This window comes from Thunnus maccoyii, chromosome 7 (assembly GCF_910596095.1).
Source record: "Thunnus maccoyii chromosome 7, fThuMac1.1, whole genome shotgun sequence".
In the NCBI taxonomy this organism is placed as follows: Eukaryota; Metazoa; Chordata; class Actinopteri; order Scombriformes; family Scombridae; genus Thunnus; species Thunnus maccoyii.
In genome coordinates this window covers 15,971,244-15,998,262 of record NC_056539.1, presented here as the reverse complement: position 1 = coordinate 15,998,262, position 27,019 = coordinate 15,971,244, and the positions used below count along the sequence as shown (strand labels likewise).

The window sequence follows — 27,019 nt, the reverse complement described above, 5'->3', positions numbered from 1 at the left end:
TTTGACGTCTGAGACAATACACATGGCATTGAGGTTCAACCCTTCCTTGTAAATTCACCTGGTATCTGTTCAGAAACACCTTTAATGTTGCCTTATTTACCTAAATAAAAGGTTTCAATGACAGATCTGAGTTAAGAAAAAAAAGCAACTAGTCCTTATCAAAAATAATTTTATTGATTCAGACGAAAGCAAAGAAGCAAAACAGAAAAACACAGTGTTTTTGAGATGACCAGCAGAAGCTTTACATCATGGACACCGGCCAAAAACAAATCCTGCTTATTCTAAAACCTTGTCCAGTGTAAACATATGCGTCGTTCCACAACACTTCACAAACAACCGCAGTTGTAATGAGCAGCTGTTATGTAGACTCAGCAGTGTGATGTAATATTCAAAGATGTGATGTAACGCTCAGTGTAATGCAAACTGCCTCCAAGGAGCTGTAAGACAAATGGCTGATCTGCTCTTCTCTGGTGAAAGTTACTGTGGACCTGCTGGTTCCAGTTACAGTAATCAATGTGCTGATGTCAGCCCAACAACAGATTGTAAAAAAAACCCACAAAGAATTTAGGGACAAGGCTTTTTTTTTGTTATCTGATTATTAAATGAAACTCATAAATGTGAAACTTAATAAAAACAAAAATCCACAAGTGATTGATTGAAGGGAGAAACAGTCAAGAATCACTTATTTGAGTATTCAGTTCAGATGATTTAAAGATTTTCATGTGTAAATATATAGAAAATTTCTACTGGAACTCATTTTTTGGTCATAGTACTAAGGAAAGTAGTGTAGAAGGTCTTTAGCCTACTGTGAAACAAACAAACAAAAAAAAAGGAATCACATAAAACTCTATTTCAGTAAAGCGACAAAAATAAATCACTTAGTACAAAATAACCCAAAACATTAGTTCCATTCACTTCATACAAATTTTTAAAAAATCAATTTTTATATAAATTTAATATTGGGTTTAATTTCATCCTTCATACAGTAAGTGGTCAAACAGAATCAAAAGCGTGATTGATCTCTCTAACAGGGAGCACAAACTCTGAACAGAAAGCCACTTATGGAAATATACGCACAGAATTTCCACAGTTGAGTTGCTGCCTGAAAAGCTCTGGAGTGTTAGGTTGCATAACTGCCCTGATTTTAAAAGGTAATTAGCTAATTTTCCCTTCTCTTCCTCTCCAGACATGACCAAACATTAGGTGACCACACAGTAAAAAACAGCCTACTATTGACTGTAGGTAACAGTTAAGTGGACCACCTAAGACAGCACTAATCTTGACACATCTCCTTACACTAAACCCAACCTTAGCCCACATGAAGCTAATGAATGTTAATCATTGCTGTGACTCGGGTCAAATTTGGACACACTTTGGTTCAGGGCAGGGCCACTTTAGCCCGCCGTAGCCTGAGGCGGTTTTTAAAGAAAAGGTACATGGCCAGAAGACACATGGAGGACAGGACATAAAGAATGACGCACAGGCTGATGTCCACTTTAGAGAATCCAATGCTCAGCAAAGACATCCAGCGTCCTCTGTGACTAAGCTTGGCCTCCTCACCAAAGTACTGGCCTGTCAGTTCTCGCTTTTGCAGCCGCTTCCTCTGTTGCCCTACGTCCGGCTCAAAGTCTGGCTCCATAGGCTGCAGGCCCACCATCCCAAGCCCTGCGTCCAGCTCCATGCCAAGCCCAAACAAGGGCCCGGGCTCTTGCTCCTCCTTCCTCTGCAGGGTGCGTTGTTTGACCCGGCTGGAGGCAGCCAACCGCAGCGCTTTGGCCTTGTAGTGCTGGTTTACAAATGAGTCAAGATCAACGATGTCCTCCTGCAAGTCTCGCATCTTCATCCCCACGATGCTCGGCTTCCTGTTGGCCTGCCGACGGCCGCGACCCACCTCCATTTCAGGTTTGGCCCAGGGAGTCGGCTCAGATGTCTTACCTTCCATCTCATCTGCTGCTGCTACTCCCTCCGCACCTTCCTCCTCTTCATCTGTTACCGTTTCATCCTGCGGCCCCTCTTCTTCTTCCTCTTCCTCTTCCTCCTCTTCTGGCACAGTGGGTTTTGATGGTGGAGGAGGAGTCATAGAGTCCAAGGCCTCTCTGGCTTTCCTTTCAGCCCGTTGCCGAGCTTCTAAAGCTAGCTGCCGACTGGCATGTTTTTCCCGCTGGTTTGCCAGGATCTGGTTTTCATCCTCAAGGTAGTCTGGCAAGGAAACGAAAAAACAGAATTCATGATCAATCAGGATCAATGTAGAAGAAAGAAAGAAATTTCTGCAGTTTGGTAAAATCCTAAAATAAAAGAGAAACTATGAAACCCGTACCTGTGCAGATGCTGTTGGAGGAGAAGTAGGATAGGAGGAAGTAGAGGACCTGCTTATGGTTCCACCTGTGCTCCCCATTTTCCTTCACTGAATGACACGCAGAACACATTTCTGGTGACGGCCACTGGACCTTTGGGAAGAGTGGGTCTTCACTCAAAGCACCTGGGAGAGGGAAATGCAGGAACAGGACAGTATCAACAGTAGAGTCCGTAGAGGGCATCAGATTTAAAAATATTGAAGTTGAAGTTTAAAGTCCCCCTCGAGTCAAAAATATGTTTTTCTTCTTATTCCTTGACTTGGATGTTTGAGCTTCACTGTGCAGAATGATGAATGTGTAGAGTTTGACACTAGAAGGTTTTTTCACAACGTTTCTCATCTACTGAAAGTTTGGTGGGGATCTCGTGTTAAATATGTTTTAAATGTGTTTTTTAAATGTTATGCTTTTAAAGATGTAACACAGCTTTGGAAAACATCTAGCTAAATACACCTTGGTTGGTTTCCACCTTCTTCCAAGCTTTAAGCTTTTACATGCTAAAAATATCATAAACTCAGATAATATAATACATTGCTATGCAATAAACTACCTTAAAACACAAAGCACTACTAGTGGTTTGTAGTAGTATTTGACACAGCAACACCTGGAGCAGCTACAACATTAAAATGCTGCTTACAGGGTAGTGTATCAATAATTTATTACACCCCTGGCTACTCTGCATAATAAGTACTTTTGCCTGTGAATATTGCTGCTGATACTTTTACTAAAGTACATTTTTAATACAGGACTTTTACTTGTAATGGGGATTCAGTAACCACACAGCTCTGAGGCTTCCAGTCAGCTGCTCTATCTATTGTTGTTTCTTGTATCTCCTTGTTGGTGCACTGACTTGAGGATGTAAGTGCTTTGAGCACTGGATGCAATCTGTGTTGAACCCATTTGATCTTGTCACAGTGCTCGTAAAAACTAAGTGCCCATATGCATATGTGTATGTATGTGTTTAAAAGTGTATATGTAAATCATCTGTCTGTGTTTCTGTGCATGTAATCTAGGGATTGATATTTTTGTGTGTGTTCGTATGACAGGGTCTAACAATGATCAATGGGCTTCAGGGGATGTCCCAGAGGGAGGGGTGGTGAGATAATAGATGTGGCCAAAGTGGACAGCTTCCCCACTCGTACGTACACACGCACACACGCACACGCACACACGCACGCACACACACACACACACACACACACACACACACACACTCCCTGTTTTCAGGCAGTAGACCTCAGTGCTCTGGACCACCTGTCTCGTCCCTTCACATCCCTTTGAAAGCAAAGTCCAATCTTCAAATTGAACATGAGAGCAACAGAAACCTCGGAGGGGAGCTGCCCCTCTAATGAATTAGAAACTTTCTCTTTTACCATGTTTTCTTTTATGTGGCCGCCTCCCACCACACACCCTGCATCCATGCAAACATACCGGCAGAGAAAATAAATGTACACACACAAAAACATACATGCAGGCCAAAATACAATCTTAGACGGACACACTCTGCACAAATACCTACAAGGACACACACACACACACATACACACAGGGCAGCATCTAGTAATAAATTGCTTGTTGTCACCAACATGCCATTGCATGTGTGTATGTGTGTGTGTGAAAAGAAAAAAAAAAGCAGAGCAGCAGCAGGTCTGTCACTTTACAGCACTGTCAATTTACATCCTCCATCCCCTCTCCCTCTTTCCCTCTGCCGCTCAAGATTAATCTCAGTCATATGCATGTCTGTATGTACTCTGCATACAGTACTTTACATAAAGGATACATCAATTTTACTGTGTCCTGGATGGGCTGCAGCCTGTGGGTGTGTAGGAGCTTTTATACATTTCAGCAGGTGGGAGCACACACACACACACACACACACAGTGGATGCCTCAGATCTCTTTCCTTATTCTAATCAGCTTGCCACGTTTGCGGCCAGGGTGACTTTAGCCATACCAGCCATATTGAGATTGCCACAATGGCCTGTCACGGAGATGTCATCACCAGCGGACATACATATTCATCAGGTATAAATATGTATTGTTCAGCATGTCAAACTAGCTTCCTCAGCACTAATTCTGTAAGTGAGGATCACCTACACCGCACGGCATCCTGAGCCATCGTGGCTACTGTGAAGTGCAGCTGATGTCAGAGATTTTATGCTCATTTAAATAACTGGGGCTCAAACTAATCTAGGAATTATGATTGTTCAATATAGATTTAATAAGTGCTGTGTAACAAACCTCAATGGTTTTTTGGTGCTGACCTAAATGTGTTTGTAGTGGAGAATATCTGAAGTTGTCAAGTACCGAAAGCTGGCATTAAATGTCTGGTCAGATTCAAACCCTCAGTATTTGTTCTTTGATCAGAAAGTTCCTGATTTGGTCACATGATGATTTTAAGTCCAATATTCACTCTCCTTTTAGCCATGTTTTGGTCTCCACCAACTCATATGTTCACCAGTCAGTCTCGAACTTTTTGTGTCTGCCGTTTTGGTGCTTTGGGCCTGTAGTGTACGGTGGGTTTACTGGTTTTTCAAAACAGCTGCCTTTGAGAATTATAATGGGTATTTTTCACTACTTTCTTACATTTTACAGACAAAATAATAAATTGAGAAAATAATCGTCAGATTAGTTGATAATGAAAATTGTTGTTGCAGTCTTATATTGCTGCTTGTGTTAAGACATTTATTATTCAATATTTGCGAATTTTAGCTTCTCTCATAAAATGAAATGGGTTTTATGGAAAAACATGTTTATATTTCTAACAGCAAGGTACTGAAAATATGTATTGTTTTGGTATTGGTACAAAAATTATGGTACTGTATTGGCACCCAACCCTTCTTAAAATCAATATATTGCCTCTATTCTGCATTAAAAAGAGACACACACACCATGCAAGCAGCCAGGCCTACTGCAGCGGTGCTGTTTTGTCTGTAGAAATGTGAATCAGTCTCAGCCTGTTGACAAGCAGCAACAGGACTGAGCTGCCACCGCTCTTAATTCTGCCGGTGCGAGGAGGCTGAGGGCCCTGGGGCCTCTTTGTTGCCAGCTAAATTAATTGTTCAGCCGCTTTACAAATAGCTGCTCTTTCATGCATGGCTGCTCTTGAAAGGAGGGGCGGGGAGGCCTGCTAAAGAGCTCCACTTTAGGCAAAAGGGAGAGGAGGGGTTGAGTAGATGGAAAGAGGGATGGAGTGTGCTCTCCTCAGGGAGACGCTGCCACTCATTGCTACAAACACAGGCAAACCCTCTGCTCCTCCCTCCCTCTCTCCTTCTGATTCACCCGACTTATCCCCTGTGGACCCCCAACTCACCCTCCACCATGACTAACTCCCCCTTGCCACACGCCACAACTTGACCCATGCTTGGAAAACCTGTGTGTGTGTGTGTGTGTGTGTGTGTGTGTGTGTGTGTGTGTGTGTTCGGGAGAGGGTGATGACTGGTGGAAGGGAGGGGAGGATTGTGTGGCTTGTGTCATGGTGTTTGCCACCTGCTGTCACACAATACCTTGGGAATTGTGTGTGCATGTTTGTGTGTGTGGGCAAAGAGGGCTGGTTCCTTTGGGACCCATCCTGCGAGGATGCGGTGCTATTACTTGTCAAGCGGAGCATATGAGTCCCAGGGGACGGTGAGTGGAAAGAGAGAAAGACAGAAACAGGAATAGAAGACGGATGGAGGGGTTGGGGGGGGGGCTGAATAGTGTTTAAGTGTCTGGGGAGCAGACACACACAGGGACGAGTGTCCTTCTGGCCCCTGCTGTTCAGGACACAAGCTGTCCCTGAGATAGAAGAGGGGGCAGTCGACACAAACAAAAGATAGTGATTTAACAAAGTGGGCTGCTAATGACAGCCCTGTGCCTAATAAAATCATATGAACACAGACAACGGAGGAGGAATGCTGGTTTGGCACTTTTAAAAATAATGTGCAGAAGTGATTCAGTCAAAAGATGAACTCAAAACTTTGTAAATGTTTACACAGAGCGAGAAAAGACAGAGAAGTCTAGACTCAGAATGGGAGGAACTAGTAATGCAAGAAAAGTAATCTCTGAAGACTCTCATTCCTGTGTATGATCTGCTAAAAGTTACTGATTGGGTGACTATGCTCAGTTAATCTTTAAATGGTTGGCCTGGATAAAAAGATTCCTCAAATCTTGAAGTGGAGTCGAGTTGGTGGTACAGGGCTATGAAGAAGAAGTGCAAGAGCAGGATCTGAGGGAAAAAAAGTTAAGAAGATAGAAAATGAGAGATGTCAGATGACCGGAGAAGCGATAGTGGGAGAGAATCGCAGTAAGGGCGTGAGAAGGATGAGAGATGGCACAGGGGGGTCAAGAGAAAATGGGTGAGGCAGAAACAGATGATACCTGGGGGGACTAAGACCGAGTGACAGCTGGTGTCTGATCTGAGGATCCATCCTTACTCCTCCCCTCACCCTCTTTAGTCGTATTACGAGGACTAACTGACCATGAGCGGAAACTGGAACTTAAAATCTTCCCCCATATTGGGTAAAGTTCACGCTTATTATCCCACTGGTGGGGATGTGTAGACACAGAGGAGAGAGGTGTGGAAAGAAGAAAGGATGTGATGGAAGAAGTGGGAGGGACAGGGTGCATCTCAGCATGCTAAGGTGTGTAACATGGACAGGTTCACAACTTTTATCTTCGTCAGTATATTCTGTGTTTCCAAGATGATGTCTAATGTAAACATCCTCTACATATTTATTGTTATTAAGGTCTTTTCACATCCTTCTTTTTTAAGTCCTCAACACACACAAGTAGTCACATCCTCTGTGTAGCAGAAAGTAGCAGTGTTTATAGAAAATGTGGTGTTCATTTTAGAAACCTTCCACAAAAAAAGTGTCTTAAAGCTGTAATAAAAATGAAGGAAAGAAGAACCACCTCTAGTCTTCTCTGCGAACTAGCTACAGATGACCACGCTGACTCCTACCTGCTAGTCTGTTGTTAACGCGATTGTGTCTTGACCACAGCCACAGGACCGCTGAAGACATCGTGTTCACCTCCACCAGGCTCTCTGCTGCCATGTTCTCAAAGTGCTCGGCACACGGCCTGCAGCCAAAGAAGTTGTGGATGTAGCTCCTCATTGCACTTAGCACCTCCTGGGAATCTGAAGGGGAATGACAAGACATGACATGAACACTGAATATTCTCAAAACTCACCAACATTTATGCAATATTCAATTAGATACAGTGATTATTGCTACATACAAACAGTGCAGTACAACAATACATTATTCTTTTATATAATACAATTTTTGTATTATTATTATTAGTAACTGTGAAAGCAAAATCACCAAGCAGAAATCAGTCATTATCTCCTATGTAATGCACAACCATCTGCCCTTGTAAAGTAAACCTGTAAACTTGTGCTGCAGCCTGAAAGCTTGCTAATGGCAGCGTGGCTCCACAGACTCCTGGATTCCCACGGTAATGTGGGCCAGGAGTCACAGACAGCTGGGTTAACCCCACATTGAGATGAATAATCTATACGAATGGGATAACCCAATCTGGAGATTAAATACAGTTAACCCTCTGTGTGAATGGTGGCCAGGCTGTTGTCTCAGGACCTCAACAGTCCACTAACATATTTTCCTGTAGCTGTTTGCTTTTGTTCTCGGCTTAGCAGGACCTTCAAATGAACCTTTAGATGCGCCGTGCGGCCTGTCAGAGTGTGTTTGGGGTCTGTGTGATGTGTGTGTAAATAAGGATGGATATTGGATTGTGTTCACACCTTTAATACTGTATGCAGTGTGTGTGTGTGTGAGTGTGTGTGTGCGCGTGTGTGAATGAGTTCTGTTTTAAGTTGTGGTCAATACTGTACTGTATGTATGTGTATCCATCCATTAAGCTGGTGGCCTGTGGGGGGCCAGATGGATGCCCCTTTTGGTCAGTCCATCTGCAGGTCACATGATGGTCCGTAAAACCTGGGATTAACCTCTGTGTGTCTGTTTGTGTGTGTGTGCGTGGGTGCGTGTGTGTGTGTGTTGAAGAGAGATTAACATCCCTGCCAGGAGCGGAGCCTCCGGTCATCTGCCTGTTTTATTAACCACTCACATTCCACTAATCTAACATAATCCTTTTTCACACAGTCACAATTAGGCTCAATTTTAGCTTTGACAAAAAGACAAAACAAAACAAAAAAAAAGGTCAAAAAAGTAGTCAAGCTACGTGTTTGAATTTCTTTGAGTTTCTGTGTGTGTGTCCGTCTTTTCTCTGTGTGATGTTGAATCAGGTCAGTGTGAAAAGAGGTCTGCCAAACATTCCAGGGCTAATTTGTTTACAAAAGCCTCACAAAGCCCTCATCCTCAGTCCACCACTGTCTCTGTGAACTCTCAATGGCCCTTTTCATTCACAGCAACACAAACTCTGTGTGTGTGTGTGTGTGTGTGTGCGTGTGTGTGTGTACCTGAGCCCCCAGAGTTCTTGGCTTGGACAGTAAGAACGTGAAAGAGAGTCCACATCCCACAAGGGTAACGTCTGAAGTGGGGTTGTGATCCCTGACAGCCCACCCACCTCACTCCTTCAGGCAAAGCAGTGTCTGGAGCCTGAGAGGGAGAAAACAAGCAGGCAAACATGAATCAAAGACCAAAAACAAAACAAAAAAAAAGGTCCTCTAAAAAGAAGAGCATCTCCCAACCTATTCAACTTAATGAAAGCCGTTCCGTGTAGTTTTCTTGATCAATGAGAAGTCAATCTCAGGTTAATGGCTCAGCCCTCCACTAATGAACAGAAGCTATCCAGATCTCTAACCATGAGCCACAGTTGAATCTGACAACATATTTTCTCTGACACAAAGTCGTTTCTCTCGCTGCACTCTATTGCCATCGCTAGCGGGATTGACAGGGTTACTCACATGTCAATAGTAAAGATTTGGTGTGCGTATGCGTGTGTGTGTGTAGACTCCACTTCCTCTGAGGTGAAGTCTATTCATACCTTCCCATTGATTCATTGATCCATTGATTTGCCTGCTAAAAGCTAATGATGTAAGTAAGTGAGTCTTTCAATTTGCGAGGGGCCATATACTGAAGGCATGCAGGCTTCATTCCAAAGACAACAGCACATAGATTCTCAGCTCTATGTGCTGGCACTGAGACAAGGACAAAGTACATATTGAAATATCTGGATATTTATCTTTAAATATTTTTTTTTACCAACTCCTTTTTAAAGAGAGATTTTCAAAATCACATTTTGACATTTCTTTAACAGAATCGGCATCACTTTGGTGCTTCTCAGGGGATTTTTGAACTGATTAAGTGGCCAGACTGACAAGTGACCTTGGTTGCTCAGTGAAACGACGAGACACTCCCAGACAGACGTCCTCACGTCAGTCTGGGTGCGTTTTGTGATGCCCTGCCCTCTGTTCTCCCTGCTTATATGTCTGGTACTCTTTTTCTGTATCTCCTTTCTTTCCTTTTTAGATGCCTGCCTGCTTAGATTCACAGAAGTCTGTTCTCTTTCTCAATTTGTATTCATGTATTCACAAGTGTCCTAAATGCAGTATGTAACATACTGACCACTTCTGAAACCAATGAATACCAACAAGAAAGGACAGACAAAAAAAGTTTACTCAGGATCATTTTGTTGTTGGTTTGACCGACAGGAATGAACAGTAAGACACAAGTTCAATGTAACAAGGATGAACAATGTCAACACTATATTGATATTTATCTGTACAACTGTCTTGACTCACCTGTGCTGAGTTATCCAGTATCTCTTCAAAAGCTTGATAGAAAACCTCATTGCCAGTCTGGTTCTGTAGCCAAGAGTTTAAAGACTGCAACAGGTTTATCACCACAGGACGGCCTGGAAAATACTGCAGACATAAAACAGCAGAGCACAATGGGAATAAGTGTTAACTTTGAGCAGTGACAGACAAAGCTGCTGATTTGAGAGACGATGATGTGTACATATAGTTTATTGAGAAAGAATGGAACCGAAAATCATGCAGTTTTGGTCACTTGTGCTCACATTATTTAGTTATGACAGTCAGTAGATTCCATTAGACTAATTTACTGATAAATCTTCACTGATGACGTTCAACTGACTGAAATGTTGTAATGAAATAAAATGAGAACAAATGACCAACAGTTAATGGGATTTTGTTTCCCTCTCACTTTACACAGTACTTACTTCATGGTGTGCAAGAACTCAGCTGAAGCTTTTACCTCATATAATTTAGAAAATCTAACAAATAGTGTGTCTTACAGTTCTTCATTTAGTTGTATGTTTTGGTCAGCCACATTTACATTTTTATTTGTAAAGTACTACTATTGATGCTCTTGCCCCTTAAATGATAAGACTGGTAACATTCTATATTATTCTGATAATCATCAAATCCCCTGTACAGATCAAAACAAACAATGAATTAAGCCTACTAACAACTATTGTCTGTGTAGCCAAAGCCTAATTTAGCTCATTCCTCTGCGCCAAACAACTCCATTCTTGTCCAGAAATGATTTGAAGAAAGAGCTACACAATCATACTGGGTGACATGTTCCTTCATTATGATAAACTTGGCCTCTGTAGAGTATTTTGAGTCAATCCCACGTACGCCAACCTGCTGCCGTAAATACTCACTAGCACACAAAATATGTCTTAATCAACAGGTGAAAATAGTCCCTGATATGCACAAATTACTCCTGTTTGAGTAACGTTTGCTAACAACTACAGTGCCCGGCTGTTTTAGGAAACCACTGAGCCTTTTTAAAAAATGAGACTTTAGACTTTTGGACTACTGACGATTTACGTCTTCAGTAGGAGCCAGTGGGCTCGAGGCTGAGTGCCACATACAGGCTGCGGAAAGCATTAAGAGACGGTCTAATGCACCTTTGGTTTTGGTGTATTTGTGGGTTTTGTTGACAATAATCAAAATATAGAATATTGCAAGCCTTATCCTTAAACATCCACACATCTTAGCCTGAAATGAACCAAATCAAATCTTATCCTTGACAATATTGTGCAGAGTGTCTACGTGTTACACAACAGTTGTGGTTTGAGTGTTTTTCCTTCTCAGCACCTTCAAAGAATTTCACTGAATGTGACAACAGCCAAGCTTAAGCCTCTTCCTTCATTAAGATCCATTTCCTAAGCCACTAACAACCAGTAGCCACTGTCTACTCAGGTTCTCTCATGATGTGTATTTATGTCTTTTCAAATGATCACTGTCATGGTAACAACCATGGCTGTGAGGAAACATGATACTGTAACTAGCGAAGTGGGTTCACGAACAGAAAGAGGAAATCCACCTGATGGGTGTCTGAGACCAGTGATGACAGAGTAATGACAGACACAGACAAGCATGTCTTTACACATATCATACTGACAATAGAAACAGCTGACTGCACTGATGGTAAGAGAGAGAAGAGTGCATAATAAATATCTGCTAAATGTGTTTCCTATTCTTACAGTAAGCCTCTCTGCCGAATAGTTTGTGATAATGGTCCAGTTCCTCAGAAATAAACACTTTAAAGGGATCAAGCTTTTTCTTTCCAAGACTTTAACAACAGGACAAATAGAATACTACCATGGTAACTTTAGTTTTTTGAATCATAGTTATTGCTAAACTTCTGCTGAACAGAGAAAGCAGAAGGTAGACTTAAGCTGCGTCATCCAAAATGTGGACCTTTTTAATTTGGCCTCAACCATCTGTTCAGTTAAATACACCTGCATACACAGACAATCTCGCACACACGGTCCTTTCAGTCAGCAGCTCAGTCCTCTATTCATCACCCTCTAACAGGATCTGAGTGTTACACCCTGACCACTTAACCAGACCCCCAGTGATTTGCTTAAACCTCCTGTGTCCTTCCCTCTTGACTGCGTGCAGCATTTTTCATCAACTCGGCCTTCAGAAAACTGTGTTTAGTGCTTTTAGTTTGTTGTACAAATGAACACAAAAGTACTTTGAATCAGCAGAAAACATGGAAATCATCAGCTTTCAGATGTGAGCAAAAAAAAAATCAACACCATAAATTCCTATTGATCATCTATAATAATCGATTTGTATTCTGTTCCAACAGCAAACATTCACCTTTTTGCCGACTCTTGATCTCACTCTGCTGCATATAAACCTCTATACATTCACACACATACAATGTTAAAGGACACACATACTAAAGGAGGTGTGTCACGAGAGCACAAAGGCCTCTGATGTCTGCTGCTTGTTGCTGGGAAAGTGATATAATAGGTTTAGGTCTGGATCTGAGGTCTGAATGCCAACCAGTCAGAAAAGCTCATTAAAAAACCATATGAATTTAACCAGAAGAGAAAACGCAGGTGTTTCCCACTAATGGGCTTAGCTCAGCATCACCAACGCAACAATATTCATGGGCTCTCTCAGGCTGGTGATCGCGTAAAAACTCAAATGTTCGCCATGTTCAACTTTGATTTGTACAAACATTATCACAGACAGATATTAGTTAGTGTCGTCTTTCTCAATTTTACCAGTATTTGTCTTATTTTACATTGATTCCTCTTTTGTCTTAACCTCCCTGTCTGAATCCCTGGCCTTGATCTTTAATTGTGTACGATATCAATCAATCAGCTTATTAGTTTTGGAAATAGTTGCTTTGATATGTAGATGAACTCTGTGCCAACAGCAGTGAACAGGCCTTGACGGATAGGAAAGGTCATGTCACAGCCTGCACGGTATCGACTTTCTTTAGCCATTTAGGTGGAATTTAACAGACTTGCTGTCAAAAATGCAAAGGTGTTTAAAAATCTTATAACAAAAACAATATTGTGTGTTTTCTACATTTAAGATGAAATGATATGCATCATCTTCTTCATGAATACTGACATTTTTACACTGTGGAGGGAAAAAATTAAAACCAGAAAGGCACTAACTTAGATGTCTTCATCCGCAAGAAGCATTTCAGATAAGCACAACATCAAATGAGACAATATACTTCATTTAAAATACAACGAACAGTATTTACATCAACTGACATGGCCATTAAAATGATCAGTTATTGAATAAAATTCAGTATTCGGGATTACCAAAATTGATATATTTTGCTTAAACTGCAAACACTCTACTTTTATCATTTCTACTTCATGTCTCCCTTTATACCTGCTCTCTCCATCTGAAAGAGAACACAGCCACACACACACACACACACACACACACACTTTGCCTCTTTCAACCCTGTACCCCTCCTGCCCCCATCCCGGTTGGACCATGACAATCCCCTTCACCCCGGCAATATGTCATCCCTGATCGGATTAGTATCAGCAGCACTTGAGAAACCACAAGCTCCTCGTGGTGAGGGTCCCAAGAGGGAGGCATCTGTTGGCTGGAGTGGGGGCAGACCAGGCCAGGCCTGGGGTAGAAGACAGGGGTGAAGCCCCTTGGTTATAATCCAACTTCAAACCACCCGGTGGAGGCAAGGGGGGGAAGCTGCAGACACGTGCCAGAGTGGGAAGAAGGCAAACAGCAGCCTCATCTTTACAAACACACACACACACTGTCACTGAGGTGAAGCTGCCACAGCAAAACAGCCACCTGAACTGACTAATTCTTTATGAATTACTTAAAAACAACTTACTATTAAAACAGTAATTCATAATTACATGGACAGCTGGTTTAAAAAACAAACAAACAAAAAAAACCCAACACAGAGCATCCTAGTACCCTGGTAATAAAGGCGTATGTGGACATTATGTCCCTGACGTGACAAGGGCCAAGCCTGTGTCCCTTTAGACCAAAGCCCCCCCTTAATTCTTTGTTTTATTCCCCTGCCCCTCTGTCCCCCGTGGGCTGAAGGGCTTCTTTCAAGAAAAGCAGGATAGAGGTGTAATCCTTAAAAACCTTGCTTTAATGCTCTCATGCTTCCCAAGATCCACTTTTTTTAATCCTCATATACATGTAGGGGATTCATAAATCCGGCTTCAGCCTGACAAGACAGTAAATCTAGTAATATTATGACCGTGTTCAAAAAAAAAAGAAAGAAAAAAAACAACCCCCATGTTTACATGTTTGGATGAAGATGCGATGATGGTATGATAGTGGATAAAAAAGAAAGAAACAATTCGTGGAATTACAATTCTAGGACAGAAGAGAGTGTCATTTTTGAGGGCAGGGTAGAAAGATGAATACATGAGGGGATGAATAAACTTTCATACGCACACAATCCCCCATTAATATTCACAGAACAGAGTCATGCTCATACTGTGTGTTCATACCACACATGCACATACACACCATCATGCTATGCAAATACGCTTTCCAACTAATTGTTTGGTAAAAATTAAAAAACGTGTCATGATTGAGGAATGTGTCACCAGTGTGAAACGATGACATTCACGCTGCAGTCAGGACAGTGTGAGTCACTTTCACTCTAATCTAATCACATGACTCACACATGGAGTTCAGGTGTTAGATTTTTACATATTGTGTCAGTTATCAGCAAGAACATTTCTTCTTCAATCAACAGCTGTTATGATAAAAAGCATCACTGTCTACTTACCAAAAATAGTTTTAATTCTGTAGTATTTGCCCTATGAACTGTACAGTATTTCATATCATATAAATTAAAAATATGAAAATTCATTCATTACGTATGTTTGCTTTTGAACTGTCATCCTCTCTCATCCCAAATCCTCTTCAGTTTCTTCAACCTGTTTCACATCCTACTTGCTTGTCTTACATTAACTGCTCCTAAAAAGCTTACCAGCTGAATGGATTCTCTTTGTAGGGAGAGCGCTCAGTCAAATGTCAATAAGGACTGTCACAAGTCCCGGTCAGCTGCAACAATGACAGCCTCCTTAGCCACACAAAGCCCTGCTGAGCGGCTGGTCCATTCTGGTAGGGGGGACAGGCTAAAAATACCACTGGGACCTACTGCTATTGACTAAACAAACTGGAGCTAATGGGAGGCCACAGAGCGCTGCCCCCCCTGCCCACACACACACACACACACACACACACACACACACACACACACACACACACACACACACACACACACACACACATACACACACTAGCTTGCTACAACACCTCCCTAGAGGGTGAGATATAATCAGAGAGATTGGTGACAGACTAGGGCAGTGAGACAGCCTGGTGCGTAGCCAATAGGGACAGAGCTAGCAGGTCAGGCCTCATCATCACAACATGTTTGCCTGGCTGGCACACTTCTACTAGGAAGGAGGTGGACAGGGAAGGAGGGAGCATGTGATCAGAATGATAAAAGTAAAAAGAAAGCGAGCCAAAGTGGGTAGGTCCTTATTAGATGTTCATAAAAGCTGAATAATCAAACAAACATGAAATCCTGGAGTATTTTGAAAAATTAGCATAACCATGAAAGAGAGGGGAGAAGAAAGGGAGAATGGGAAAAAAGAATAAAAGAGACAGAGGCAGGACAGAAGGAGGATGGAAAATCCAGGGGGGAGCAAGAGTTTTTAGGGAATCACAGAGGACTGGCACAGTCACAAGCGTCTACAGAAATGTCTGTGTGAAGCCAAAGAGGGATACAGGAGGAGGAGGAGGAGGAGGAGGAGGAGTGGTTGGGGTATTCCAGGGAGGGTGGCTTGTAATCAGGCTGTGTGTGTGTGTGTCTAAAGCCTGTGGGCGGCAAGCGGGTGGCAGCCACGCTTCAATACCCCTGGGAGCCAACATGAAGAGGGTCAACAATACCCAAGAGAGTGTTTGTGCTCCTTTTCTAGTCAATGGCATCCACTTGTACTTTCAATAATGTACATGTGCAAGTGTGTGTGTGATGAAAAACAACATTTTTGCACAACAACTAATTAGGTCAATTTGCAGAATAATCTAATGGATGCTAAAGGAATTTAAAATATGTTATGAATGAGGAAACAAAAGCAAAATCCTGCCAAAGAACAGCTGAAATCTACAAAGTGTGAACTACCATTTTGCTGTCTCATTCTCCATCTAGTGGTGACCTGCTGTAACTACACATTTCTGTCAGTTGTGGATACTCTCAGAGAAACAGCAAAGTCTTTTCAGGAGTAGGTTGGTTTTAACTGATTTTCACTTGTTCCTATGCATCCAAAAGTTGTCTTACCTGATCACTATAGTTTACAATAAATATGTCCTTGGATAACATTTTGTGAATATAAAATGGGGGAAAACTAGCTGCTGATTAAATCCGTCCAAATAAGAGAATTGTTGAGATACGTTTGCACTTCAGATGGTATTTCTGAAATCAGATTTGTCACCTATATTTTATTTAATTTGATTCCTGCTTGTTAATATATTATTTTGTTAATATTCAAAATTGTATCATGTGTATCATTGGCTTTGTACATTGTGTGTCCACATTGTTTGTGCGTGTTTGCAGTGCTCTCTCTCTGTTAATTTCACCTTTGCGAGGACGGAGATGTACTTTTTCAGGGAAATCAGGGCCTCTCCTCTGATGACAGTCTGAGCAGCCAGCTCCACACGCAGGGAGTAGTGCAGCGCTGACTCCAGGTCTGCCATATACACGCTGGACCTGGACAAACAAATCACACATGGTAAAACTCAACTCAACAAATAATAAGGGTGAGGAGAGAAAGATGGTCATGTACGGTGTGTCTAGTTCATACTTGTTGAAGGATCTCCAGGGTTCCTCTTTGTTGGTGGTGGCGAGGTGTGTGATGTCTGGTGGAGGCTTTCCTGACCGCATCACCCCCGGCAGCCTCTGGAGGGCGAAAGAGTAGAAAGTACGAGCCTCGATGGTGCTGTGGAACGGAAGGACAGGTGTTACTGACCTTTAGGCCACTTATTAGGACAACCCTGTCCATGTATTTTTTTGTATTTCTCGTCTATGGCAAAATCACAATCCAGAGTTTTTTTTGTTAGTGGCTCCACACTGTACTCTGACCTCCTTGGTGCTTTCAAGAAATGTCTCAGCTCTTCTTTGAACACCTCAACATTTGAGCCCCTTTACACATTATAACACTTTGCATTTGTCTATTTCTGGTCATTTCTTAAAAAAAAAAATCAAACAAAAAAAACAAACTTCTGTCTAGCGCTCTGTCGTTGCACTTGTACCTGTTCAGCTACTTGAAAATTTCTACCACGGCTCTCCTCTAATGCTTGATTGTCTTGCCTTGCTTGTAAGTTGCTTTGCATAAAAGCGTCTGCCAAATGACGCAATGGAAATGTTACTTCAACACACATTGATATTTTAGACAACAGTGTGCTTCCAACAGTTTGGGGAAAGCCCTTTGTTGTTTCATAAAAAGATGGTTTGCTGAGTTTGATGTGGACGAATTCGCATGGCCTGCTCAGAGCCCTGATTTCAACCCTATCCAGCACCTCTGATGGTATGAATTGTATCTCCAACAGACTTTATCGCCCAACATCAGAGCCTGACCTTGCCAATGCTCTTGTGTCTGAATGGGAGCAAATCCTTTCAGCCAGGTTTCCAAACTTTTGTAGAAAGCCTTCCCAGAAGGGTGACTGACGTCATACCTGCATATCAATGCTTTTAGCATGATTTGTTCAATAATCCCATATGAGTGTAACATTCAGGTGTCCACACACTTTTGGGTATATGTGTAGCTGTTTGTTAAGAGCTAAGCAAGGATCCTCAAACAAAATGCACTTTTCTTTTTTCTCCTGTACCTTTTGTTTTCAAGTCCACTGCCATAAAAATTGTTTTATGACCTGTTTTTTCTGTGGCCGTATATTTTACACACTTACTGGAAACGCATTTCAAATCCTGAGCAGATGGTGCCAGAGTGGCGTGGGACTGAGAGAGAGAGAGAGAGAGAGAGAGTGAGAGAGAGAGAGAGAGAGAGAGAGAGAGAGAGAGAGAGAGAGAGATCACTGATCATTTAGCCGTGCGATAACGCTGGAACTGGAACCACAGCCATTAATGTTCTCTCTCTCTCTCTCTCTCTCTCTGTCTCCCTCCCTCCCTCCCTCGCCCTCACATCCTCCTCTCATTTACTTATTCCCTTCGTCAGGGACAGAGAGAGTGACAGAGAGAGCGAGAGAGAGAGTGAGAGAAAGCATCGTAAAACTGGAACAGGATGGTAATAAGGAGGATGGATACGCTGGGCCCACGCTCACTCACACCAGCCCGGGACTCAATTACACCTGCGTGTCTGGTGGGAGTGTACAGATGTGGAAGGGGAGCCATTCATCCAGCGATCCCCAGGGCCGACGGGCAGGCAGGCATCAGGGAGGGCTGGGAGGGAATGCATTCACCTGGGACCAGCACACATTACATGCATGACGGATGTGAGACGCCCCCGCACGCTCTCACACACACACATGCAGACACACACAACCGCACACTCTGCTCTCCCAGGATCAATCAGACATTCAGTGATGATGGGAGGCCATCTGTCGCCGTGTGCGGCTGGGGCTTGTTTGGCAGGTGAAGCCAGAAAAGCAATGGCATTGTTTTCATGCAAGAAATTAAAAAACCTCCCCTCTGTACAGTGATGGAGATGAGGGGGGTTGGAAGGGGAGAGATGGAGGGTGAATAAATAAATCAGCAATAAATCATTTCCTTTTTGCATTTGTCAACTAAAAAGAGTCCTCTTTGCATGCCAAGTTATTGAAACAGCCAAACAAAGAGGCAGAAACAGCAGATGAATTTGCAGGGTGAGGAATGATCAGCGCCGCTTTATGATAGTGAATAATGGGAGCGATTTTGATGCTCTGATCCCATTAAGAGGCCAGATGTTTAAAAGTATTCTCATGAATAGGGTTCAGATAATGAGCACACGATGAAACTTTTCAGCGGAAAGCAAAGTTGTTTTGTGTTGAACAATGGAAACCGAAGGGGAATAAACTTGGTGTTTGTGTATTTCAAATCAAGGTAAATGGAAAATGTTTGAGATATATAAAAAAATATCAATACAATGCATTTATGTTTCTATTTCAAATGTCTCTAATATAGAAAAATATTTTTTGTTAAACCTCCATCATGTGTTGTCCTTTCTTTGGGTTAAAATATTGAAAATCTAGGAGTCAAGGTTGATGTGGAATCTACAAATACACCCTGTTGCACTTGATGACTTCAGACAATGAACAACTGTGTGCCAACTGGTGTTTGCAGATCACATGCGGAACAGTAACAACATTGTTTTTCTAATTTGTGCCAGTTTACTGTCCAGTACACCACAGCTCACAATGGGAAACTCTGGAGGTTCTTCAATTATATTGATTGCTTTGTTACAACCTTTATGAGTCATCTATGATGCTGATTGGTTGATTGCTCACTGATTGCTGTGGTGTTTTTGCACAGAGATCAATAGTGAAAAAGATCAATTGTCAAAGAGTTCACTTCTCAAACAAACACTGTGAAATCATCTTCCTTTACTACACTGTCTTTTTCAGGGTTGTGTTTTAGAAACACAGAGCGCAGTAAACTTACAGGCCCTTCACACAGGTGATTTCACTTGTGCAAACACTCCTCAGTTGAGATCTAATCAGCCAAATAAATGAACACAACTTTGTAGGTGGACTGTGTACAGCGTAAAATATACATTTACATGTTTTTATGTTTCATGTCCTCATGTCTTTCTTGATATGAAGCACTTGGTGCATGTAATTTCTTTTGTTGTAAAGCACTTTGAGCTGCATTTTTTTCTGTATGAATGGTGCTGTATAAATAAAGTTACTATTATTATTATTATTATTATTATTATTATTAGTAGTAGTAGTAGTAGTAGTAGTAGTAGTAGTAGTAGTAGTATTAGTATTATTCAAATAAAAAGGAATCACCACTTTGCCCTAAACTTATTTTATTAGATTTACCTTATATCCATATGCAAGCATCAATTGATCAGTTAAACAAGAACACACCTGCTGATTGTTTTGGGGACATAATAAATTTACAGGAAACAGTATTATATCAATATATATATAACAGTATTACTATCAAAGTAATATATATCCATGGTGATAGATGTTTCCCGATTATGGTGGCGAATGGAAGGTGCTTTCCACAGTTTACCCTTATTTAATACCTGCTCCCTTAATGTGCAGGTCCCTACATGTCTGTCTCACTTAACAGGCTTTTTTTTTTTTTTACAGCAGACACTGCAGCAGGTCGAACTGATAACATTAATAATGCCTCTGCTCCAATCAGGTGTCCAAGGAAGTCATACTGGTGAGCCGTTACGCACCATACCAGGTTCACGAATTTGGAAGTAGTGAAGGGCTAGTATTTAGAGGGTAGTTTAGAAAAGGGCCTTCATGCCCGCTACTGTATCCAGTTCTTCTTCTCTTTGGTTTAAACAAACAACTGTTACTTGTAAAACCTGTTGTACGTACTGTAACAACTGTCTTCCATTCCCTACCCAGATGTGGGCCACAGGACTGGCAGTTTGATCCTTGAGCATGTCCTTGAGCAAAACACCGAACCCAAAGTTGCTCTCATCGATGTGTGAGTGTGTGTGTGAATGGGTGAATGAGAGGCAAAAAATTGTAAAGTGCTTTGTCCGTTAAGGTAAAAAGTGCCACATGAGTGTAGCCCGTTTACTCTTTCTACCCATTCCTTTGCCAGGAAAATCCTACCTGACACTGAGTGTTAGTGAAACACAAAACCTTAATAAGCTGGTAAAACAAATCCTTACTGTGTTATATTACTGTTACATATACATGTATATTTCATGAAGAAAAAACTTATTATTGTTATCATACATCCCTACACTACAAAATATTTTATGTCTATTTGAAAAGAATAAAATATCTAAAATTTTGCATATTTTCTTATATTTTTTAAATTTAGCTGTAGGAGGTGCAAGCTGGTGATGATGATTATAGCGCTGTGTTTTTCAACGGAAGTGAAAGACTACAGAAACACTCACACTCTGAGTCTGGTGAAGTTGCCTCCAGGATAATAAAGGTAGCAGGATGGGAACTCAGTTACTCCCAGTTTGGTCACCAGGCCTTCTTCAGTGCTCAGGACCCTCCGCACTGCAATGTTCTCAAACTGTAACAGGTCTAGGGTTACCTGATGTATACAGTGAAAAAAGGGAAAAAGTTTTTAGTCATGTTATATTTTAACATATTGACCTAGCATATATCATGTCGGTGATATAAAAGAGTGTGAAGGTGTCCTTTTCAATCAATCACTATACCGTCTCATTTCAGCAACTAATTTTCCCTTTCTGAACAATGTAACGTCATCCACAACAGAGCTTTGTTAGTTACATCGAAGTACATAGTTGGAATGTATTTCAGATTTCTGAAAGCACATCTAGAGAAGAGAAAAACACACACAGCGGGTCGATGGAAACATGAACTGTTACCTCTTGGCCGATGTAGGATTTAGTTTCCTCAAAGATCAGGGCCAAGTGTTGAACGTTGTTGGTCTCAAAGAAGCTATCAACCTCCGCTTGGCTGGAGCAAGAGGAGCAGAAAAAACACATCAGACTGGAGCCCCAGACATATATTACATTGATGCCAAAGAAATCCCTGACTGAACATAACTAATGAATTTAAAAAGGGATTAGTTATTAAAACAGTGGAGATCAAAAAGAGGAATAAAAGAAATGCAGGATTTTATGGACATATTTTTAAGGAAAAAGGGGAGCATTCTAAAATTAAATTGAAATGTATCTTATTTAAGCTTTTTATTTACCTCTGAATTGTCTTGGATCTCTCCTTTATCCCTGCAAGACTTCTAGACTACACCCACAAACTTAAAAACATAAAAACTACTGTGCCCCAGCCTCATATGTGCTTTCAAGTGTGTCATTTCTACTTCAAAAATGTTCTTTTGGTTGAGAAAACAGTTTCCATTAGAGGTTTGTTGTGAAGAAAGGGAGTTCAAATTCACTTATTATTTTTTAAATTCCAAAAAGAAGACAAGGAGAAGAAAACGTCATGTTTCTGAAATAGTGATGGTGCGTTCCCTTTAAAACTAAAAGGAGAGATAAACTTGACTCATATTTCCTGTTTCCTTTTCCTGCACTATTATTGTAATAAACCGTCTGTATGCAGTACATGTGTCTGAATACATGTATGACATAGTGTGAGCTGAGCAGGGAGGCCAAGTAGTGACAGTCTGAAAACTCTTCTGAAACATGTGCGTTCTTCAGACTCTAATTAAATAAAATAAACTTACATTAGAGTGCCTCACCACAAGCTAACAGCTAACTGATCAATAATCATTGCTTTATTAGATCAAATGAGACGATGGGACATGAAGGGTTTCTACAGCAAGAATTCAACAAAAGTATAGAAGGAATACTGTAGAGAAACATGAAACTATAATCCACATGAATGTAGAATTACATGAAAATAAATAATAATATAGACTGATGAATAGTTAAACCTTTACCTTCATATTTCTCTTGTCACAATGAAAATGAACATGTGTGTGTGTGCTTACCTGGTGGGCTCCAGTGGGGGGCAGGCAGGGGGCCAGGGCTCTTCATGGGTTGCCAGTTTATCTATAATCTTGTGTCGGAGACCTCGAACATCACGGGGAAACTCTGAAGGTCAAAGAACATCAGGAGAACATTATCCACCGCTGATTGTTCTCATGCAGGACCATTGTTCACTAAAACACACTCATGAGTGAGTCCCTGCAGTATTACATAAGTGTCTAAATCCTGCACAGTTACATACTGGAGCTGACTTATGTTAATAGTAAAATATGAAACAAAAGGCTGACTAGCAGCTATAACTACATGACTAACACTTCTGATAAAGCCATGCTCACTCTGCATACTCCTACTCGGACATGACGCCTTTTGAAACTGCACGTTCTCTATGAAACACAATTCAGGGTGGAATGTGAAAGTGAACAAACCATAAACTCCCTTTTTTAATACCTTTAAAAGCCTCTCCAGTAGCTTCAGCCTTGGAATAAGCGTGGAAGAACTGCGAAGTGAGAGAGAGAGAGAGAGAGACAGAGAGAGAGAGAGAGAGAGAGAGAGGGTTTGTGTTAGGAGTGGATTTGAGGGAGAGAAGTGAGATCAGCTCAGACCGGCCTCACACGACCATGAGAGAAGCAAAGCCATGTTGTGTAATGTTTGGTTGGGGGACAGCCTTCCCCTCTGCCCGCCTTGACCTCCAAATCCTTCCTGGTTAAAATGAGTCGCAGATGTTAAAGCTCCATTGTTAATTCAGACAGAAGGAGCTCTTTGTTTTATCGGCTTTCATCGGATGACAGAAGGGAGAGAGACAGGGCTGAGAGCAGAGGCCTTTAACACACACACACACACACACACACACACACACACACACACACTCCTGCTGACTAATCAAATATGTTGCAAATACAAATGCAGATGTTTAATGCTGGGGCGTTTCTGCTGTGTGGCTGCTGATCATGCAAAAGTTTACTCCACAGGGAAATGACTACTGCATCTACAAGTATCAAACACAATCTGTCACATTCTTATCCAGAGCATCAAATATTATACATAAACTGAAAAAAAAGGAGACGCGCTTTCACAGATATATAACACAAAATGACACCGTAATCTCCAACTGAAACAAGGAGAATAGTCCCTGACTGACTCAAAACTAATCATTTTACAAAGTGGATCTTACAAGTTTTAAAGTTACTGAATGACAAACTCTGAGAAAAGCAAACTTTTGCTTACAGAGTTGCAGAGCAGCAACAATTAGTCGATGAATTGATTGTCATATTTAATCATTTCAGTCATTTTTTAATGTTTTTTTCTAAATGTTCCTGTTTTCAACTTCTACATGGTAGTAAACTCAATATTTTGGGGTTTTGGACTGTTGGTCAAACAAAACAAGACATCTGAAGACATCACCTTTAACTGGGAAATTGTAACATTCGCATTTCATTATTGTCTGACATTTTATAGACCAAACAATTAAGCAAGAAAATAATCTGTACATTAATGACAAAATTGTTAGCTGCAGCCCACACACTTGTTAAATTGCATTTTTTTAAAATACACAAACATTACAACTGTTCATGAAGTTTCAGGTTTCAAGATCAAAAATAAGCAAAATATATTTAAGAAATTATCACCAATTAACAACTTAAACACCACTTGTAATAAAGCAATGTGACAGAGGTTGCACCGGTCACTTAGGGATAAACAGTTATACTCTTGACTTGACTCTGGTTTATCAAATACTTCAAGAAAGTCGATGCAAACAGGCTTTTTGTTCCCACACATGTTCATGCACATTCCACATGTGAATAAAAATCACACATATCAGTGTAGAAAAAAGGGAGCGCCAGGACAAGCTCAAGCAAAACTGTGAACATTCCTGATTTTACGGTTAGTTCCGAAAATATATGAGAGTAGCATGAAACTGAATGAGAGCAGCAGAAGGACTGTTAATACAGTATGGTGTGCTTCTGCAAGACAATGACCACAGAAATATCTTTCTACTTTCTTGTAGGATGGCAACTAATGGCTATTACATTATCAATTAATCTGCCAAATTTATTTTTAAAATGCCAGAAAAATATTTTTATAATTTCCAAGCACCCACATCCTTGATTTAACCATTAAAAACCCCAAATATATTCAGTTTACTATTGTATATGACAAAGAAAAGCAGTAAATCATCAATTTTGAGAAGATGAGATCAGAGAATGTTCTACATTTCTGCTTGAAAACTGGCCGAAACAATTAATCATGAAAATAATTGTCAATTAATTTTCTGTCAATATTTTCAGCTCTAATTTCTTGTCTCTTTAGACACAGTGGAGCAAACATGTTCATCATCTTCTGCACACATTTCTCTCCTGCCATCAGCTTTTTACTGAATAAAAAAAGTAAACTCACATACAGCAGCCATGGTGAAATAAAGAAAGAGCACTGCAATTAATGGGCTTGTGTGAACAGTTCACGTTTGATACCTTTAAAGTCGGATACCCTCTGATGCTAAAGCCAGCGCAAACCTTCCTGTTGGCCTCTGCAGCACAGTCTATAGCTGCCAGGTCCACAGCTGGCTTCCACTCTAAAGAACAAACATCAAATAGAGACAGAGAGAGAGAGTGAGAGAGAGAGGGGCACAGTAAATATTTAGTGTACTGTCTGTCTTCTGTACCCTGCACAGTATACCAACACTGGACAGGCTCAAAATTGCCCAGGTTTGCTGAAGCTGACACACATCTATCTACAAGCTGAGAGGTGCTAGAGTGGATACAAAGTTATAACTGGCACCTACTCCTGATTTCACCTGAAGTTCTCTAAAACTTTTCAGCTGGATCACTCCCCTGGCTCCGAGGCAAAGCATTTATTTAATAGCATGCCAAGGGATCAGATGCCATTATTGACTGTGTGTGAGAGTGAAACACGGGACTGAAATACCCCATGACTGTGTCAGGCCCTCTGCCACAAGCAGAAACTTCACTCTTGATAATCATCCTATTTATATTAATTCTCATGGCTCTGCAGTATTTAATTTGGCTCATGAGCCATTGACACAGTCCTCATTTAAGAGGGTGTGATAGTGAGACAATTAAAACACATTTATTAGACTATGCTCTTATTAACAGATAAGAAACAACAGCCTGGTGCTCTTGCTCTTTCCACGCAGATGGATGAATTATAGCTTATTGCTTATGTGTGAAACTATGAGACATTTTCATGCCTTATAATGTGAATAAAACAAGGTCAGTGGTGTAAAACTGATAATGGAGTGTCAAGTAGGATTTCCGCTATTATGAGCTTAAAATAATCAAAATGCATTGCCCTTGTAAACAGCTGTAGCTACGTGCCGTGCACCAACCTTTAATGTCTCTTGCCAGGCTTTTGTACACCGGTGAAAAGGCGATGCAGTGTCCGCACCATGAGGCGTAAAACTCCACAACTATAGCGGCTGTGGAGTTGACCAAAACCGACTCAACATTTTCCGGAGTTAACAAGAGGATCTGGTCAGAGGCGGTGTACAGTCCGGCCTCCGCAGCGGGAGGGAAAAGTAGACAAAAACACAGCCAAACTGCAGATGCTGTTGCTATCTTTCGGAGATGTGTCGGGATTTCTCCAGTAAACCGAGACGTGGCACCGACACCACGGCCGCCGCGCCGCGCCATCTTTCCCCCGTCCGAGCTGCTGCTTCTCCTGCTGCTGCTGCTGCTAACCGTCGCTCTGAACGCAAGTTTCTACCTCGTAGTCGCGAAACTTGACACAACTTTTTCTCCCTCTCTCTTTTTGTTTTTTTTGGCCAGCAGGCTTCATGGGTCCTCCCCCTGGCGAGCTACCAGTCCTCTAAAAACACACCAGTCATCACAACCTCCCCACAATCATTCATTAGCTACTGCTCTAAACTTTCTTTGATGTTAACTAGCTAATGAGGGAGATTTAGAGTGACAAGTATCTGTGAATAGACTGTTTATCTGCCCCACATACGGCTTACATACAGGAAATAACCATTTAATTAATATTACAATACTTAAATAAATAAACTAATAGTTATTTTTGACGGACACACACACACAAAACATCTTAACTCAAGGTCAACGTACTCGCATTTTTCCGGGCTCGACCCCATCTCACGGTCTTCTTTAACGGTCATATCTCCATGACAACTGCGCAAAATTCTTTCTTGGTGGAAGACAGTAAATAATGTCTAAAAAAACAGATAATGTAGTATTAGTTCCTCGTTCAATACATTCAAAATCAATAAATTAATTTAAAACACTGTCAATTTCGTGTTCATATGAAATCAGATAAAAATGTCATAAAAAGTTGGCAGTATAGTTGGCCATAAATTACAAGTAGCTGTATAACTGAAGATTTTGA

General features: G+C 41.3%; 1 protein-coding gene across 1 annotated transcript; it reads right to left on the bottom strand.

The window, feature by feature from the left end:
• Nucleotides 1-152: 152 nt before the first annotated feature.
• qsox1 (quiescin Q6 sulfhydryl oxidase 1) lies at nt 153-26,732 on the bottom strand. Its single transcript, XM_042417162.1, has 13 exons — nt 26,007-26,732; nt 25,132-25,232; nt 23,111-23,159; nt 22,666-22,768; nt 21,581-21,671; nt 21,137-21,282; nt 16,910-17,044; nt 16,686-16,815; nt 10,053-10,175; nt 8,769-8,907; nt 7,293-7,469; nt 2,318-2,479; nt 153-2,199 (listed from the first exon to the last, which is right to left on the bottom strand). Exons 1-13 carry the CDS (start codon nt 26,308-26,310, stop codon nt 1,379-1,381), a joined length of 2,481 nt encoding a protein of 826 aa, XP_042273096.1. The 5' UTR covers nt 26,311-26,732; the 3' UTR covers nt 153-1,378.
• Between the last annotated feature and the right edge of the window lie 287 nt (nt 26,733-27,019).

Coding starts and splice junctions, on each gene's coding strand:
- qsox1 (XM_042417162.1), bottom strand. CDS start 26,310: ATGGCGCGGCGCGGCGGCCGTGGTGTCGGTGCCACGTCTCGGTTTACT. Junction 21,672..22,665: donor CCCCCACTGGAGCCCACCAG/GTAAGCACACAC, acceptor CTCTTGCTCCAG/CCAAGCGGAGGTTGATAGCT. Junction 7,470..8,768: donor CAAGAACTCTGGGGGCTCAG/GTACACACACAC, acceptor ATTCCCCTTCAG/ATTCCCAGGAGGTGCTAAGT.